We start from the raw sequence: 19,020 nt of genomic DNA, 5'->3' as shown, positions 1-19,020 counted from the left end.
CACCGATTGCGGTAAGGACTGCACTTAGTAGCCCGTAACAGAGAGCATTATCCTCCCTCCCAGTTTCCATGACCCTTTGTTGACAGCCTGCGTCCATTTCTGATGAGTAACCGTTGTGAAAGCTTCACAAAGCACATTCTGACGGAGAAGAAAAACTGGATCTTCTTGTCATTTGTGAAAGCATGAGGAGCAGAGTTGCGAGAAAACGTTTCCAGCAAAGGAGCACATGTGCTTATGTCCAGATCACGCAGTGCAGATGAGCTGAAAGAATGCCCAAGAAAGGAGAGCCGACATCCAACTCGACGCAACGTTGCCGGTCGCTCTTCTCAGGTCGAGGCCCACGTTCAGTGGTCCGCCGCCCATCGTAACTCTGACGTGGAATTTGTCCTCGCCGCTCCACCAATCGCACCCACCGAAGACACTTTCGCCGACACTTACGGGCCCTCCAGGGGTCCGCACCCGGACGGTCCTTCGCACGAACGGCGGCCCTCGCACGGTTTTCACCGCGGCGCCGTCGGGGATTGGACCCGAACCCATCCGGCCAGCTTCCTTTTCACAGCGAGGACGCAGTTAATATGCCACACGGCACAAGTTACTTGAAGGCGGCTGGAAAAGGAGCTTGAGCCGAAGGCGCCACTGAAACAGGTGAGCAGAGTTACTGAGTGATACATGATTTAGCCACAGTTTTGTGGAGAGAAGCTTTGGCAGCTGATACAGTAACAGCAGAGTAAACAGACACCACTTACTTACTCTGTCGTATTTGTTCACCCAAGAGGCACAAAGCTCAGACACACACACACACACACACAGAGAGGTAAACAGCCTACCTCGATCGCGGCTAGCAGGCAGGGGGGCAGACTGGGATTCGAACCCGGAACCGTGCGTGCGACCGGACGGAACAACGAGCACTCACTCAGTGCTGCACTTGATGATGAGTAAAGACTTTGAGGGGCGGAGGCCGGGCGGCGCGCAGTGTGGACCGTGGGATCGTCTCGCGTGGAAGAAGGAGTCACTCGGTCGGAAGCGAGCGGTGTCCGAGCGGTGTCCGGGCGGACGGGACGGGACGGGAGGAGGCAAAAGAGGGTCAGGAGCCGTGTCCTCGTGGCAGTGAAACTAACCAAGTCTAAGAGCTCGGCTACACACACACACGCCGCCAGGTTCGGCCCGGATCCATCGCATCCTCTACCGCGTGCGCGTGCCTCCTCCCTCGGGCGGCTGGTGCGCACGGCGCGCGCGGACCCCGTTCCCTCCCAGACATGACATTCATCGAGCGGATCATTATTACGAGTGAATTAAACTTAAAGCGTGGTGTCTGTGGAACAAGGAAGGCAGGAAGGAAGCAAACGCGTCGCGTCGCGTCGCGTCGCATTTAGGAGAGGAGAGGAAAACGCGTACAATACCGTGGTAAAATGGAAAGCTGCGCTCCCAGCTTCTCCGGCTCTGTACGCGTGTGTTTGAGCGCCGCTGTGTGTCACCGCAGTCATACAGTGAGCGACCGCACTGGGCTGCGCATCCGCTCCCCCCCCCTTCTCCTCCTCCTCCTCCTCCTCCTCCTCCCCGATTGAGGAACTGAAGTGCAGAGTTTTGCACCGCAGCGACTTACGACGTACGAAAATGGGGCGAAAGTGAAGCGCGCGACGCTCCAGTTTCAGTGTCACTGGTCACTCACTGAGGAACAGACGTGTTGCCGCGGGTCCCGGGCGGGGGGGAGGGGGATGCACTCATCAAGCAGTGGAAGCATCAGCGGTTCAGTTGCACACTGGGGACCCGCCCATCCGCCTCCTGTTGGATCGGTGCCAAGGACCCCCGCAGAGTCTCTTGCACGAGTTGGGAACTGAGCGTTGGCTCGTGGCGCCTCGTCCGTTTTGGAGACGAGAGGAGCAGAAGGACAGAGAGAAATACTGTCTTACTGGTAGAATCGAGTAAATCGATCGCAGAGGACCTAACCGTAACCCTACCGTAACCCTACCGTAACCCTAACCTTTCACTCTTACGCACGACGTTTGTTTCGGTGTTCGGTGAGCTGCGCCAAACACTTGATATGTGCATATAGTATAAATGATACACGTGGTTCTCCACGATGAACTTGGTGTCAGGAAGGGTTCGCCTAACCCTCAGCCCGACCTCAACCTCGAACTCTGTCCCGAACCCTAACCCTAACGATCCGCCATCTGGCCCAGAAGTGACGACTACCGTGACTTATCTCCAGCTTATTTGCATTCCTGGAAACACCCAGAAAGTCACAGGGCGTCCCTGGCGGTAGCCTTTACCCGAACGTAACTTGTAGCGATTGAGTCGGCACGCAAGAGGTCCACGGTGACCCTGGATTCCCGGGAAGCCTCTCGTTCTTGTGGTGAACGTGTGACCCTTTCTGACCCTTTCTGAGCACGTGCTTGGCGGTTCATGTTCTTTTGGACCTCGCAACACACGCTTTTGCAGTATGTCATAGAAAGCTGGGAGGAGAACGAGTGTTTATCGTGCTGTGAACGCTCTGGCCTACACGCACTCCACCACATCCTTCTGTCTGCTCCTCCCAGCCTCACACCACGGAGAAGAAGTGTGTGTGTTGGAAAGCGAGGCTTCAGATGAACTGGCTCTACTGAGCACCTCTTCTTCTCGCCTTATTGGCAGTTTGACGCGTCCCATGTTCTTTTCCACGGGCAAACGCACAATATTACGAAGGCGATTTTTTTGTGGGGCAAATATCTGCAGATTGCAAGTTACAATTCTGTTCATGCTTTATTCATGCTGCCCACAAGGGCCGAGCGAGGGAGACGCGCAAAAGGAGGCGTTGAGAGAAACGTCGGTACGTTTCACCAACCGGAGCGTATTTTAACTTTCGGAGACACAGAAAACAGTGTCTGATGAGGCTGCTTCCTGGATGACTGTGAACTGGTTTAACCGGTTCGTGTGTTAAGTGTGTGTTGTTCCGAGACGAACACAGGTGTGTCTCCGCCCCCGTCCTTCCGCAGTACGGAGACCGAACAGCCGTCTCCAGAACTGACCGATTCCAGCACTGACCGATTCCAGTACTGACCGATTCCAGCACTGAGCGATTCTAGAACTAACCGTTTCCAGAACTGACCGTTTCCAGCACTGATAGTTTCTAGAACTGACTGATTCCAGCACTGGGTGATTCCAGAACTGACCGATTCCAGCACTGAGCGATTCCAGAACTGACCGATTCCAGCGCTGACCGTTTCCAGAACTGACCGATTCCAGCACTGATAGTTTCTAGAACTGGCCGTTTCCAGCACTGACTGGTTCTAGCACTGACTGATTCCAGAACTCACCGTTTCCAGCACTGACCGTTTCCAGTACTGACCGTTTCCAGAACTGACCGATTCCAGAACTGACCGTTTCCAGAACTGACCGATTCCAACACTGAGCGATTTCAGAACTGAGCGATTCCAGCGCTGACCGTTTCCAGAACTGACCGATTCCAGCACTGATAGTTTCTAGAACTGACTGATTCCAGCACTGGGTGATTCCAGAACTGACCGATTCCAGCACTGAGCGATTCCAGAACTGACCGATTCCAGCACTGACCGTTTCCAGAACTGACCGATTCCAGCACTGATAGTTTCTAGAACTGGCCGTTTCCAGCACTGACTGATTCCAGAACTCATCGTTTCCAGCACTGACCGTTTCCAGAACTGACCGATTCCAGCACTGAGCGATTCCAGAACTGAGCGATTCCAGAACTGACCAATTCCAGCACTGATAGTTTCCAGCACTTACTGTTTCCAGCACTGACCGTTTCCAGCACTGACCGTTTCCAGTACTGACCGTTTCCAGAACTGACCGATTCCAGAACTGACCATTTCCAGAACTGACCGATTCCAGAACTGAGCGATTCCAGAACTGACCGATTCCAGCACTGACTGTTTCCAGCACTGACCGTTTCCAGAACTGACCGTTTCCAGAACTGAGCGATTCCAGAACTGAGCGATTCCAGAACTGACTGATCCCAGAACAGATGGTAACGAGAACTGAGCGATTCCAGAACTGACCGATTCCAGCACTGACTGTTTCCAGCACTGACCGTTTCCAGAACTGAGCGATTCCAGAACTGAGCGATTCCAGAACTGACTAATCCCAGAACAGATGGTAACGAGAACTGTCCGTACTGGAAACAATCAGTTATCTGAATGTCATCAGAAGGGACAGAAGCGAAGAATGAAAAACAGTCAATAATACATTTCATGAATCAGAAACAGTCCGAAATTCACGAGGAAGGATGTTGCGCAAGGTTGTGAGGAGGAGAGCACCCCTGAACACACTTTGCACTTGGGAGACGGTGCAAAAGGCGCACAGCGCTGCCATCAGGCGACGCCGTGTAACACAAGTGTTTCAGGAAAAATTATGTTATGTAATAATTTCAATAATAAAACCGTTCAATAACCTCCGTGCTCCACGAAAGGGCACTTCTGTCTAACTTTGTTTTTCCACTGGGGGCTCGTTCTCCTTCCAGCTCTTTCGAGACTCTTCTTCACGTTTGGTTTTGCGTGTCCCCGCAGCTCAGCACATTTACCGTCACTTTTCCCAGCGATTACAGTCATTGCTACATAACGGTTTGATACCAAACGACTCTAGTGTTACATGAATCATCTCCCAGAGGAACAGAGCTGCGCACACACACGCTACAGCTGGTAGTGTACTGGTTAGAGCTGCTGGCTGTGGATCCCACCTCTGGTTGTACCCATGAACAAGGTACTTACCCTAAATCGCTCTGGTAACATGACCCAGCTGCATACAAGGGTAAATAGATGAACATTATAAGTCACTTTGGAGAAAAGCATCAGCTAAATAATTAATAAATGTGAAGAAAATATACTATAAATATATAGTAGCGCAAATGACTACCAGCTTACCACTTCCTTCCAGAGCAGAAATACCACAATGAGTGCAAGTCGCCCGAGTATTTTACCGCGCTCTCCTGCCGTGTCTTTAACCCAGAATGTGTCCGTTAAAGACGCATCGCTCCGCAACATTTTCATTTGTGCATTTTTCTTTCTAATACTGTATTCAGAACATTTCTCCCCTCTCTGCCCCACTTCCGCTCTCAGTCTTTTCTGCAGCTCTTATGCGCTGTCGCCGATGTTTTAGGCGACTCATCTTGAGCACCCGGATCATCGTTTTGCTTGCGCCGGTCATTTCCCACAGGCCACCTGGTACATTCGCATCCCCGCCATCGGCCCGCTGCCGGCGCGCTGCGGTCTCCCGCAGCAAGTCCCCCCGGCGGATGTTGACGCCGGCACCCCTCCGAAACACGCAGCCCTGTGCTCGAGGAAAGGGGAACGACAGTTAGGCGTCTCGGCACCATCCAACCGAAGGGACGCAAGAAGCAGCGGCAGGGACGTAAATGGTCTGCGAGTCCAAGGGAGGCTGCAGGTGGCGGAAGTCCTGCATGGAAACAGGTGGACGCCGGACACCCTGGCTGGGAGGAGGTCTGGTCTCAGGCTGAACCCCGGTGTCAGAATTCTGATGGGCGGCTGGTTCCGCCTTCAAAGGATCGAAAGGGATGGACCCCGAAGTAAACAGTAAAAAGTACCAGTTCTGTAAGGATGTGGTTGTTGACGCAACGTGAGCTGCGGAATGCGAGGGAAAAGCTCGTCCGCAGGACAGCACCGGGCTACGTTCCACATTTGGGCTCATTTGAAAATCGGGACGGGATCCTGCAGGACGATCACGGAGCTGAAGTGTCATGGAAGGGCCCCCCCTTTGGTTTCGGTTCCAATCGGTATCGAAATATAACTCCTCTTTCATACAGTTGTACTTTTCAGTTTTTTAATTCTTTCGTATTGTGTGAATTTGCATGTCTTTTAATGCTCATTCACACTATATTACTGTGTAGTATTGTAGTGCAGAATGCTACTTTATATGCATATTTTAGTGGTTTGTGTTGAGTTTTATCTTGGGTGCTTCATTTCTTCACTTACTGGGATTGAAGTAGCTTTGTGCACTAGTCATTAACTTTATTAATGTGGAGTTATCATTTTTCATATTAAGTACTGAAAAAGGGGTTTTTGTAAAGTCTCATTTTTAATAGCTGCTTGTATAAGTGCCCACTGCCCAAGCTGCAATGGGGAGTCGCAGAAACCGTGTATTCAGGTTTTTTTTTACGTGACCTTAGGAGGCGTTTATCGTCAGCGGCTCCAGTGTTTTTACTGCGAAATGTACTTGTTTGCTAAGTTCTGTGCACTTTGGAGAAAGATGTCTGGTAAATAAACAAATTAAATGCAACAGACTGAAAATAGTCAGCCAAATCCAACAACTGTGTGACAAACATTTATTGCATTTAAAAATATTACATTATGTGCTTTTCACGGCGTAGTATTCAAAAAGATTTCAGAAAACATGTTTCCCTTCTATGCATATGAATAACATTTGCAATTTAAAGGAATTGAAATCAGGAGAATCAACTTTGAATCCATATGGATTTCATTTTAACACAGTAAAACAGTCACTCTCGCCATTTCACTCCTGTAGCAGGACTTCACCTTCTCAAGATCTTAGAAACTTGTGCCACCTGGTAACCAGTTTTAAAAAAAAAAAAAAAAAAAAAAAAAAAAAAAAAAAAAAAAAAAAAGAGTAATCCGTAAAAAGTTGTTACACAATGACACTGGTGAGATTAAGCCTTCGGATATTTCTCTGTCACCGGAAAGAATGAAGCAAAGGAAAGAAAATAATCACTTGTTCAAGAGCCCATGACCCACATTTACTGTCTTTCAGCTAAATTCACAACTACAGTATGTAGCAGGACTAATGTTGAACACAAAACACACTGCATTAATAACACAATGACATTCGTGACTATTATTCTGCAGAAAATTAAAGTTTGTGAAATTGAACTGTCTTCAAGTTCTATACTTGATACGTCCATGTGTCACAAATAAAATGGGACAAAAAAAAAAAAAAAAAAAAAAAAAAAAAAAAACTTTGCCAATACTGCACTGTACTACACTGTACCGTACTGTTCCAATTTCCTTTCTATGGAAAGGTCACATTGGATAAATAAAATCTTCATGATTTCATAAGGAACAACTTTTTACTTCCTGATTTCATTTTTAATTATTTCATGGCAATTTTTTACTCAAAATAAAATAAAGCAAAATATAAAGTTGAATTCATTGGATTCAGACAAATGGTACAAGATCATGGAGTTCTGTAGTTGTCAGTGGTTTGCAGGTTCATTCTAAACACGTTACCCTTCGAATAAAGGCTGGATGAACAGTTCTTAAGAGTTTAATACCTTTCGTTTATTAAAAAATAGGCTACCTATTGCATATTTTTAGAAATAAAAACAATCAAAGGTTATTAAAAAGGACTACAGATTTTGCAACGCTGGCCTATAATTATAAATAATTATACAGAAATAACTGAGTATACGTCATAGGAAAAAATAGCAACTACACTTTTTAAAAAATAAATAAAGATTGCACTGTATGCTTTTTTAAAGTCCTGTATACAAAATATAGTAGAATTTGAACTTTAAAAAGAGAAGACTTAGACTGCACAGTTCCAACAGCTTTGGTTAATGTACTTTTGAGAGAGTAAACAGTTGTTTCACAGACAGCAGAGCAAAAGAAATCGACTGGGGAAAATTCCAGGGTGAATAATAAGCAAATGAACCACAACAAAGGAGAATCGAGAACATTAGATGTAGCCGCACCATTGGGGAAAGGGTTGCGTTTACTCCCATAGAAAATTCCCCCCTCCCTGAGGTCCACGGTAAGGTGTCCGCTGGGGGCACAGACAGCACCCCATTCTTACACAGGGAAACTATCCGGGTCTCTCACAACTGGATTTGCTCCCCAAATCTACACACTGTCAACCACAGGCAAACTTATCATGCATGATGTGGTAAATAGTACACGTCTGACCAATACATAATGCTTATCAATTATTGATGTGTGTATGTAAAGCACCATCTGCTGGCTTTGTCACCTCCCCAGCAGATGTTTGGACTCCACGGCCACCCTTTGAAATAAAAGCATTCCATGCTGGAGTGTCTCAAGGCACGAAAACACACGTACGTGTGTGTGTGTGTGTGTATATATATATATATACATATATATATATACACACACACACACACACACACACACACACACACCTCTCTCCACCACCTCCTCGTAGATGACTGAAACTTGGACGGAGTCAGGAAGAAGCTAAGATTTCATTAAAAATACACATCTTTAAAATTCACTACAGTCATAACTGTCCTGAATATAAGAGCAAATACATTTAATGAAATCTGTATGATTTAAACAAGTTAAAAAACACACAAGTACTTTTTGAGCACAGCTCTGTGTACCAGTGTATTTAAAATAAAACAAAATAAAAAAGGCCAAAGAAGGTGCAAGAGCGCCCAGGAATCACTGCGGTCTTACTCCACAATATGGACCAAAGGCTATAAATAAAGTGAAAGGCACAGGGGATTCTCCACATCTGAGGGGACTGCAAAGCTTCACTTTCAGAGCTGCAAACACACCTGTCCTTTTTATAGGACTTTCCTCCAGCTCACTCCATGACGAGGAAGTGCAACACAAAGGCAGTGACAATGGAGATGGCAGTGAGAACCACAACGATCAGAGCAGCAAACTGCTCATCGGTGCAGATCCCCGAGTAGCTCTGGTCTCCTTTTCCACGGAGCAAAGCGTCAGCGGTTGGATTGAGCAGCGGGGCTGAGAAAAGACAAGGAGGGCTGAAGGGTCCGCAGAGCTCCTGGTCCGTGTCAGAGCAGCGTCGGCACGCTGCCACGCGGAACCGGTGCTCCGCGTTTCTCACGAGTCCCTCCATCAGAAAGGCCGTCTCCTCTCCTTTGAAAACCTGGGCAATTAAATTGGGTCATCAAGCCTCCTTTTGTCCTTGCTACCAAATGCTACATGGATTCTCACTAGATGTAATCATCGTAAGGAAAACAAAGTTCGCACGATCTAACTTTACTCCATGACACAAGAGCAGCATCCCTTCCTGGGACTCAAACTTGGAACCATTTGCTTTTAACTCCAATTCCATCCATCCAATTTAAATAACCACTTGTCCTGAGCAGGGTCGCGATGAATTGGAGCCTATCCCAGGCCAGCGTCTCAAAAAACACCTTACTTTTTATAATTTAAAAAAAAAAAAAAAAAAAAAAAAAAAAAAAAAAAAACCCACACACACACACACACACACACACACACACACACACACACACACACACCAGTCTTTCAGTAAACCTTGCCTCAAGTTTACTTGATGAGTCACCAGGGTTTAGAACTTGAACTGTGGGAACAGGGCAGTCTGGGGCGGAATTTTCTGCAAAGCCAGGTGCCATTAGTTTGCTCACACCAAACACTGCTTTTGAACATAAGAACCTGAAACCGACTACGAAAATGGTCATGGAGCATTATGGTTTGGGAGTATTTTGCTGCAGGGGGTGCGGCAGTGCAGCGGGTTTGGCCTATGCCTGCTCTCCGGTGGGTCTGGGGTTCGAGTCCCGCTTGGGGTGCCTTGTGACAAACTGGCGTCTCGTTAGGCTCCGGTTCACTGTGACCCTGTACGGGACAAGCGGTTTCAGATGGTGTGTGTGTGAGAGAGAGAGAGAGTACTTTGCCGACTTAGACCCTGATCAACACAAGTCCACTTTGATTTCTACTATAGCGCACAACGTGAGGCCATCCGTCGAAAACAGGATGAAGTGAAGGTGGCCGTTTCAACAACGTGCTGGTACACCCGCACTTGAATGCCTCAAAAAAAAGAATTGGAGGCCTTTGGAGTCACAGTCAACATCCACATACAAGTCCCATTTAACCTCTGTGCAGGAACCTAGAGCAAGTTGCGCACCCAAGGAAGTATCCCACAGTTAGGCAATGCGAAGAACGGGCCAAAAAAATTCTTTACAGTCAAAGAAACTGACTGACTGCTACAAGAACACTAACCTGAGGTTATTTCTGACAAAGGCGAACACACACTTGACTCCAGTGTACTGGATACTCACTCACTCTGCTGAACTTGAAGAAAAACCTTCTCTACTGACTGTTTTCACTTTGAACCTATTTTTACCAAACCCTGTAAACTCTGAAAATGACCTACTATTCAGAGCAGGAATTCTCCACCGCTCTCTCGAGTGACCCCTCTGACACGTTGCTGACAAAACTATTTACTTTATTGACACTAACGTAACACAGGTAACCACCTTAGAGCAGAACATTTCTCAGGTGTCACCGGCAGCTTGCAGGGGCTTGATGGGCAAACACTTTTTTTCTACTGGATGAGCCTATTGAAAAGCCTTGGATGATATACTGTATATATAAATAGAAAGAAAAAAAAAAAAAAAGCCCACAAGGGTCCATCAAAGGGAACCCCCAGATATTTTTAATGGTTACAAAGAACTCTGACATCAAATCTACCTTTTTGCTGCTCATTTACCTGTTTGTACTCTGATTCTCTCCCAACCAAGACCTGAAGAATGAAGCTGATTGGATCCCCTCTCATTGGCGGAATACCGTCCCACGTGATCCGGCACGTGCTGCCATTTAGCTGAGTGACTCTGGGCGCTGGTGGAAAAGACAAACAGATGTTGGGATGAACACTCTTCCAACGAGTGGCACATCTGTAAACACTGCTATTCTGGCTCAACAATGATCGCTGAAGCACCATAATGTTCTGGTCTCAAGTCCACATGAGATAAAAGTCTATTCATGCACCCAATTCCGGAGCTGGTACCTTTGAGTGCAGGGGGTAGGGACTTGGCGGTGTTGAAGGTGTAGGTGTCAGAGAAGGGCCCCTCTCCTGCACTGCTCACAGCCTGGATCCGGAAAGCGTAGCTGCTCCACTCCATTAGCCTCTGTACCTTGTAAGTGTGGCTTGGACCCCTGTACATGGTCACGAACCTGGAATTGCAAAAACAGGGTGCTGTCAAACACACACTGATCGCCATTGGCACAAAGGTGGTTAAAGTATTTCAGGGTTGTGATACATCGCTAGATTCATCTGCCAAAGTGGGAGGGGGCCACTGTGACTTGGAAGCAGAATCCCACAAGACTGCAGTACAAACAATGTTGCTAAACACTGATTTCTCTCAAAAGCCTCATCAGCAACCAGGTGAAGAACAGAATGGGATTAAAAGGGGTGGAAGACTGGCGATTACATCGTCTAAGAGTTGACAGGTGGAGAGAATGAAAAACAATGAAAATCATGAAAAACCAACATGTACTGGGAACTGGCGTCTGAAAGTATCACAAGAAGAAAGTGGTCATGAGACAAAGAAAAACAGATTTTCTGTACGGTCAATATGACCACCGTTAGCATGTCAGTTTTTTTGCTTTTCTAACATGTATAATCAGTGCTCTTTCAGCAACAGAACACATTTCAGCAAACCATGTGCATTTGAACTGACAGAACATCAGCGCAACAACCATGACCTGAACAACAGGTGACAATAGATTAAGAGCAACAGTAACAAAAGAGTGAATTTTGTTACATTTTCACTTAATGTTCCACTTACACAAATATTCCAGCTTAGTTTCGATATGCCAAAAAACATGGCTCTGTTTGTTATTCCTTGTTCATGATTTGGCAGTGCAGAGTAATCTGTATGTTTGGATTAGCAGCACATCCAGCACAGGTACCCAAGGGTTACTGTGCCAGGCGTGGTAGCGCTCATAGAACAAGGTAACTTCAGGAGAGGGGCTTTGTCGGTCACATGGAGAAGATCTGCTCTGCACAGTCATTTCCCCACAGCCTGCAAACAAACCACTTCCCACAGAGCAATAAAAGACTGGCAATATGTAATCATTAAGTGCTGCTGCAGCTTCCTTGACAGGTTCTCGGAATTCAGTCACCATGGCAACCGTACCACCCACCAACGGCAGGAGAGCAAACAAAATGAAAAGGAAAGTTTTTAACTGGTAAATGTGAGAAATAAGTTAAGTGCCCAAAGAAAATATTCTACAATTGAGTTTGAATCCAATGCACTTGTTTGTCTGGCAGAAAAATTGAAGGCCCGGAGGCTGGTGTGTATTTAACGAGGCGTGCACACAGTCCAATGGGCAAAACGTTTATTACACAGTGTTTGAAATTGAGATCCCGCCCTTGTGCTCACACATTTTAACAGTCTCTAGCTGTGCACAACACATTCACATAAGGCCCACTTGTCCAAATAACCATAAAATGGGCATCATTTACACCTCCCCTCTTTTGGAGGCACAGCTGAGCAGAAGGTCATGTCCGTAACATTCTGAAAGAAAGGCAGCGTGGACAATAACTAACACTGGAGCCACTTTTATACGCCTGAGAAAGCAAAGTAGTTAAAATCGCATCAGGAAAAAGATGTCCATATGTGCAAACAAGTACAGGCATTCACTCCAGAGCACCACCAATCCTTTTCAAATAATTATAATGAGCAAAATCTCTTTTTGTAACAACTACGAAAACACAAAACAACGATAATGAGACATAAGGTCACCTCTGCCTCTTCTGGTCCTCCATTTGCAAGACATAGGCCGTCTCTCTCGCAGTTGGGGACCACTTTAGCCTGAGGCTCTGCGGTCCAACAGCAGCACACTCCAGCAGGGGTGGGGAAGGAGGCAACGGCCGGGTGCGCACATGTAGCGGCACACAAAACAGTCCGGCGCCAAACTCATTCACTGCCTGGACCCGAACGCTATAGAAACAGCCAAAACAGCACAAACGGTCATCAGTGCATCAGTACATTTTCAAAGGTCACTGTAGCAAGTGGCTGGAAATGTGTCTCTACAGTTCAGAGGACTTTGCCTTCCCCATCTCTGATGGATGCTATTTTTTGCGCACTGCACGTACAGCAGCACCTTAAAATGGTGTCAGTCACTTTCCCCATGGCGTTCCTCCTTCAGGGAACTCTGACCTAGGAACCTACAGTTCCATCCCTGTAGCTGAAAGATGTGTGTGGAGCCCAAAGTCACCAAGAGCAATCCCACATTTCAACTGTGTGTCCACAGTCTCAGTGATCATGTGCTCAGCAGCAAACACTATAGGGGTAAAAGTCAACAAACATCCTTTGTAAGTCAGCGTTTTCCTGTCTCACGTGTCCTTTCTCCATACACACCAGTGCAACCAATGCACTTTTTAACCTTTTCGAGAGGTGGGACCACCATTTCGGTTCTGACTGACCAGCCTTAGCAGACAGGCACACACATGGCGAGCCACGTGCTTAATTCTACAGCGCTAAGTACCCTGCGACAATGTCTATGTAACCCTGCTGGCGAGCTGAATGTTGGGCATCTTCATGCTGGGGCCCATAAATCATCCTCTTTCTCCCTCGAGGAGCACATTTTTTGGGCACGGTGGGTTCTTTTCACCAACAATAATTAAAATAATCCGATAAAAGTTCATTTATTGATCAGTCTCTGGTTCAGGGTGCGGTGATGGAGGCAGCAGGACCCCCCATTGCTTCATGGCATAAGTGCTTGTCCAGGTAGCAGGCTGATCCTCTGATATGACACTGAAGTAGCTCATCTTTATGAAAATAGTCTTTGTCACTGACAAACAATGCTACAAATAATGGTCAAATGGTTAAGGCCAGCAGGAATTGAAGGCAAAGCACCAGTGTATTGTAGGGAGCAGACACAGCTGGGTCCTGTTAAAACTGGGCGAGTTCCAGGGTACCTGTACTCGTAGTTGGGCTGTAATCCCTCGATCACATGGCCAGTGATACAACCCACGTTGATCAGTTGGTCTCCAAGGGCAACAGTGTACGACATGATTGGGGCTCCGTTGGCACAGGGCTCCTCCCACTTTAGAGCAAGGCATGTGCTGGGGGAAAAAGAGGGGCTGCCAGCAGGGTCCTGCTCCAGTGTAGTAAGGTTAGGAACCACATCTGGGGAGGCAGCCGGGGTGCAGCAGCTTGCCAGCTCACTGAAGGGGCTGACTCCCATCTCACTGACTGCCTGAAAGGGAAGACCAAGGAGGTGTGAGGGTAAAGGCATGTGTGTAAAGCCATTACTGAAAAGGGTTTCAATTAAAATATCATCCCCCTCCTTTAAATCATGCAAGCCAGCAGTAAACATCAGTAAGAAAAAAACTGATACTTATGTTGACGCCCAGAAATAAATGAGTTAGCAACATGCGAACAGGTGTTGACAATTTAAAAGCTTTTGATAAACTCTAGAGTATCATGGTAGGCACAGCAGGTAGTGCTGATCTGTGTGGTGAGTGCTCATGTCCGAGGCTGCGGGTTCAGTGGTTTCGAATGCAGATCAGTGTGCGTGCAGCTGCTCTGTTCTCCCTGTGCTTGAGAAGGTTTCCTCCAGGAGTTTCTCTCTCCTCCTCCCTCTGAGGGCATTAGGTGCACGCGATTGGGTCGCAATGGACTGGCACCCATGTTGCACCCTGCCCTGCGCAATATGCCTCCAGGTTAGGCTCCAGACCACCGAGACCCTGCACTGGACAAGTGCTGGCTGATAAGGAATGAACTTTTTCAGTTTTGTGGTTTTTCAAAAGCTGGTACTTACTGTAATTTGCTCTGGAATTGAATCCCACATGTCTTTACTAAAAAGAGCTTTGAGCTGCTAGAAAATGCACTATAGAATAAAATGATAGCACTACAGGGCTTAACCTGGCAAATCTCAGTGTAATCACAAACACATTTCAATTGCTCCCCTGGATTTAAAGGTGTCCAGAGTAGTTCTGAACCTGGTTTAAGAGATAAGGGAGGAACTGCGCATGTTTGGAGAAAATATGGGTGAACCATTTATGGCTCAAATTCATTCACTAATGGTAAATAACAGTAATTAAGAGTTTCTTTTTCAAGAATTCCTTTGGGAACAGGAATCATTCTTCAGGAATAAAATGCACTTGCTATGCAAGGAATGCTGGTACACTGGAAAGGTCCCTGCTAACTCTCATTGGGAAAGTCACATGACAAGAAGTGCTAATAAAGCCATTAGAACCTCTGCTGCGTTGTGCTTTTTACGGAGTGTTCAATCAAATGTCACACCGAGTCCCTCACTAGCTTACGTTGGCATAAAATGATTACCTGTACTCTACAGCGGTACCGTGTTCCTGGTGTCAGGTCACAGATCTCACGCTGTGTGTCGGTACCAGAGTACACAAGCTGCAGTGGATCGTCGTTCCGGCTCCATTCCAGGTGGTACTCTGAAACGCTCACGTCAGAGCTCTCTGGACTCTGGTGGGGAGAGAAAATGTGGTAAAGGGAAATGTGGACAAAACAGTTATGAGTTGGCATAAAATTAATCAATAGGAATGTAGTCAACAGGAAGCACCACAAATTATCTTCAAGGGTTCCGACCTACAACTGAACTCCACTCATCGTTAACTGTACCAAAACTCGCTTCATCCCCTTCAGTCAAGAGCCACTCATCTGTTCACTTCACCAGTCAACTGCTGATCCCTTCTCAGCACTCGAGGGTCTCGAACCACATCTCTTTGACTCACTGCTCTAACAGCCATATAAACTGGTAAACTAGTAAATATGGTGACCTTCGTGTTTCTCATCTCCACAGGCAGCTACTCCTGTAATGCCCTCAGACAAAAAAGGTTATGGCATGGAGGCGTAACACTTGGGTTTACTCTGAGTTGTACCTCACTTTGGAGAGCAGCACCTCAGAAAGGAAAGAGTAAGAGTAAGACGTGTGAACCTATAGCCACTGCCTGTGTGATACAATCTGAGGTGCACCCTACTGGCGAGACCAGGTAAATGTACAGTGTGCCCTGGTAACCACAGCCTCCATTCAGCAGTGAACTTGGAGCACTCACAAGAATGCCCTTCCTCAAAACTGTCTGTTATTCACAATGCCTTGCTAGAGCTCAAGCCTGTATATTACTCTTGTGACACACAGATTTTTAAACCAACACTGCAGAAACACCTAAAAATGTGTAATTACCTTTGTTTACCGCTGATGTGATAAGAGGTGTGCTCTTGACGTGGACAATGTAAAGTATAAATAAAGTATAAATAAAGCAGCTCGTTCCAGTGAATATTTCCATTTTTTTCCAAGCAATCCTCAATGCACACCGAGTACACACCTCCCAGCTGACCAGAAGGCTGCTGGGGGAAGCAAGCGTCAAAAGTGGCGTCTTGCACTGGCCGGGAGGACCGTGTGCCATCTTAACTTCTGTGGGTTCCGAGTAAGGTCCAAACTGCACATGGAGACAGAAGATGTTCTAGTCAAGCCTCAGCACGAGCAAAGAAGAGTCAAACTGTGTGATACTTGACAGAGGAAAAAGAACAATTATGCTCATTTCAATGGCAGAAAACTTGCAGGAGTACAAGCCCCTATCGATGTGACACACACGACATGTGTTAAAGCATACGAGTTACACTCCTACATGCTATGCAAAACATGTAGACAGAAAAGTGCCAAGAGAATCAATTCTTAGGCAATTTTGGCTCGCAAAATCAAAATGTCAAAAGTGAAAATACTCCTGAATTCCTACAAGTGTTTTTTTAAGGTCTAATTTTTCAAAAGCTTTCATGGATAATGGGGGGGGGGAAACCCACTTCGAAAATTTGAAGAAAAAAAAAAAAAAATCCAACCCCCAGACGAGATGTTTGTGGGCAAGTCTGAAAAAAACATTTTTGAAATAATACCAAGCGGTAGGGAGTACTCACTGAGAAACACACACCAAATTGGGTTTTTAAGAAGCAAACAGTTTTCAAGCAGTCTAAGTGTCCAGTTCTTGGAAAATCAATCCAGCAATATATTTACCCCACCGGGTCAAAGAAAAGCACACGGCATCGGTGCAACTCACCCCAGTCTGGTTGGCGCCACGCACACGGAATGTGTATTTGGCCCCAGGAAGCAGGCTGCTCACAGTGTGTTCCAGGGCTGGCCCACGGTACACCTCACTGGGTTCAGAACCCATCGCACTGATCTCCAGGCTGTACTCTGTAGCCTCAGAGGAGGGGCAGTCTGGAAGGGAAGTGAACGCTGTCCTAAGAAACTTCTTTTCTCCACCACAGTTTTTCAATAGCGCAGGAGATCTATTTCTGGAGAAAATCTTACAGTTTCAGACGTCTCTACATCGATGCTGAATTCACTAAATTGCTAAGGGTTAAAAGGCAGGACTAGTGATTAAAGGGGAAGACATTGTCACAGGGCCGTTTTAACTCTGCTCTTTGCACAGTCTTTACAGTGTTTTGTCTGATGAAAGATGCTATGATTCACAACACTTCTCTGGTTGTGGAGAAACCTTGTTGCTGTGGAGACTGCTGAGAAGTGGATGCTGGGTAATCAGCGATAGTTAAGGCTTTCCTCATTTTACATGACTGGTCCCTCTGCTGCCGCCAAAGACGACAGCAGCAGCTGGGCCACAGGTACAAACACAATTGTCTGAATAAACTCCTTACATTTATATGTATTAATTTAGCTGACACTTTTCTCCAAAGCAACTTACAGTGTTAATGTCACAATTATTCACCCATTTATACAGCTGGGTAATTTTACTGGAGCAATTCAGGTTAAGTTCCTTGCTTAAGGGTACTACAGCCAGAGATGGGGATTGAACCTGCAACCTTGAGCGTAAGGTTGTGGGGGTTACACTCTGGACGGGACACCAGTCCATCGCAGGGTAGCAACACGCACACACGCAAAATGGGCAATTTAGGGTCTACAAGTCACCTGAACTGTGGGAGAAAACAGAGCACCCAGAGGAAACCCACGCAAACTCCACCCAGAGTGAGTGGGGATCAACCTCACATTCTGCAGCACCACCCAGGCATGATGAGACTGCAACGTTACTTACTGTTCCACCATGCCAACCACATGAGGTAACGTGACAATGCAATGGAGATGTAGCTATGACAGGGGAGAGATACTGACCCCACAGCAGGTGCACCTCCTTCTGTTTGACTTTTCCCAGAATCCTTGGAGGTGTGCAGGGTCCTGGGGCCATACCCAGCGTGCGGACCAGCAGGCATTCTGTAAACTACAAAGGACACAGATGGAGGTCAAATAAAGCTAACTGGTATCAAGACCCACACAGCCAGCCCCTTTTGAACAAAAGAAAGGAATACAGGTTCAACGCATGAAGCATCCTGTGATTAGACCAGGACTATCTTGTCAACGATGCAAACAAGAAGTAGTCTGTGTGGTTAAAGAGTAGGTGTTTCCTTAGGAAAGTTGGAGTGAATTTTAAAAAAAAAAAAAAAAAGCTGAACTGTGAACTAAAAACTAGTCAACCCTCTTCAAGTCCCCAGTAAGATAAGTGGAGGGGCACACAGGAAGCCTTCCCACCATGCCCTTGGCTCAGACCTGGCTGCGTCCACCTGTGCTGATGCTGCACAACCGCAGTCTGTACACCATGTCAGGTTTCAAGCCGTCACACGTGTGTTCGCTTGCTGTGCCACAGTATGTCACCTCCCATGGGCTTCCTGTAGGCACACAGACAGACAGAATCTTGCTAAAGCACACAAATGTTCAGATGCAAAGACAACTGCATTTTTATGAAAAGAAAAACAACAGTATGTTGTGCATCACTTAGGAATCTGCAGCTCGGGTTGTTAAATTATACAGGTGAACTGCACCCAAAGCGCGAGTGAGGTTCACCATTGGGTATAGCGCGGCAAAGCCCACCTTCATAATTCCCTTCTGAGATTTCTAAGAGGTATGTCATGACCTCTGTGCCTCCATCATCCTGTGGGGGGTCTGAAAGAAAGTCAGGAAGTCATCAGAGGCTGCTTGGTGCTCTTGCAATTTGAGGACAGCGACAGGTAGCCAGAAGCTAAGTGGCACACTAGAATATTCAAACACTCCTTTACATCCTAACAATGAGACACCTGTGCGTGGTTATGGTGACATTCACATGGGCTTCATTTCCACACGTACCCCATGTCACACAGAAGCTGTGGGGCAGGACTTCCCCTTTCAGGCAAGGCTTCGTGGGCACTCCTGGTATGTCCAGGGTGGTGGTGCAGACCAGAGTGGAGCTTGGACCGCTTCTCCTTTCTCTGCTAGAGGCAGAAATCTGAGGAGGGAGCCACATATTAATAGCAGGCTGTCAGTCATCCAAAGTGAGGAAGGGAATGCATTA

At 46.8% G+C, this 19,020-nt stretch overlaps 2 protein-coding genes and 1 long non-coding RNA gene across 7 annotated transcripts in view; 1 reads left to right on the top strand and 2 right to left on the bottom strand.

Moving 5' to 3' along the window:
• LOC108927722 (phospholipase D1-like) overlaps positions 1-4,642 on the bottom strand; it is a 31,504-nt gene extending 26,862 nt beyond the window's left edge. The window contains exon 1 of one of the 4 annotated variants that reach the window (XM_018741182.2): positions 4-4,642. In XM_018741182.2, the coding sequence (XP_018596698.1) occupies positions 4-97 (94 nt within the window). In that variant the 5' untranslated portion in view covers positions 98-4,642. The remainder of the gene's footprint in view (positions 1-3) is intronic. The other 3 variants (XM_018741183.2, XM_018741184.2, XM_018741185.2) reach the window with 3 other exon arrangements.
• LOC108927766 (fibronectin type III domain-containing protein 3B-like) overlaps positions 1-19,020 on the bottom strand; it is a 40,341-nt gene that overhangs the window by 7,434 nt on the left and 13,887 nt on the right. For both annotated transcript variants that reach the window (XM_029246271.1, XM_029246272.1), the window contains exons 15-26: positions 18,816-18,954; positions 18,564-18,635; positions 18,243-18,361; positions 17,811-17,916; positions 16,741-16,901; positions 16,015-16,128; positions 15,005-15,154; positions 13,636-13,916; positions 12,458-12,655; positions 10,717-10,883; positions 10,420-10,547; positions 8,088-8,835 (exon numbers count right to left, since the gene is read on the bottom strand). In XM_029246271.1, the coding sequence (XP_029102104.1) occupies positions 8,527-8,835; positions 10,420-10,547; positions 10,717-10,883; positions 12,458-12,655; positions 13,636-13,916; positions 15,005-15,154; positions 16,015-16,128; positions 16,741-16,901; positions 17,811-17,916; positions 18,243-18,361; positions 18,564-18,635; positions 18,816-18,954 (1,944 nt within the window). In that variant the 3' untranslated portion in view covers positions 8,088-8,526. The remainder of the gene's footprint in view (positions 1-8,087; positions 8,836-10,419; positions 10,548-10,716; positions 10,884-12,457; positions 12,656-13,635; positions 13,917-15,004; positions 15,155-16,014; positions 16,129-16,740; positions 16,902-17,810; positions 17,917-18,242; positions 18,362-18,563; positions 18,636-18,815; positions 18,955-19,020) is intronic.
• Positions 567-6,592, top strand: LOC108927723 (uncharacterized). Its single transcript, XR_001965612.2, has 2 exons — positions 567-645; positions 5,070-6,592. It is a non-coding gene; the product is annotated as an uncharacterized LOC108927723 (long non-coding RNA).

The sequence above is a fragment of the Scleropages formosus genome, chromosome 19 (genome assembly GCF_900964775.1).
Source record: "Scleropages formosus chromosome 19, fSclFor1.1, whole genome shotgun sequence".
Lineage (NCBI taxonomy): Eukaryota > Metazoa > Chordata > Actinopteri > Osteoglossiformes > Osteoglossidae > Scleropages > Scleropages formosus.
Note: the sequence above shows the minus strand (reverse complement) of the source record. Positions and strands in the feature narration are given on the sequence as shown.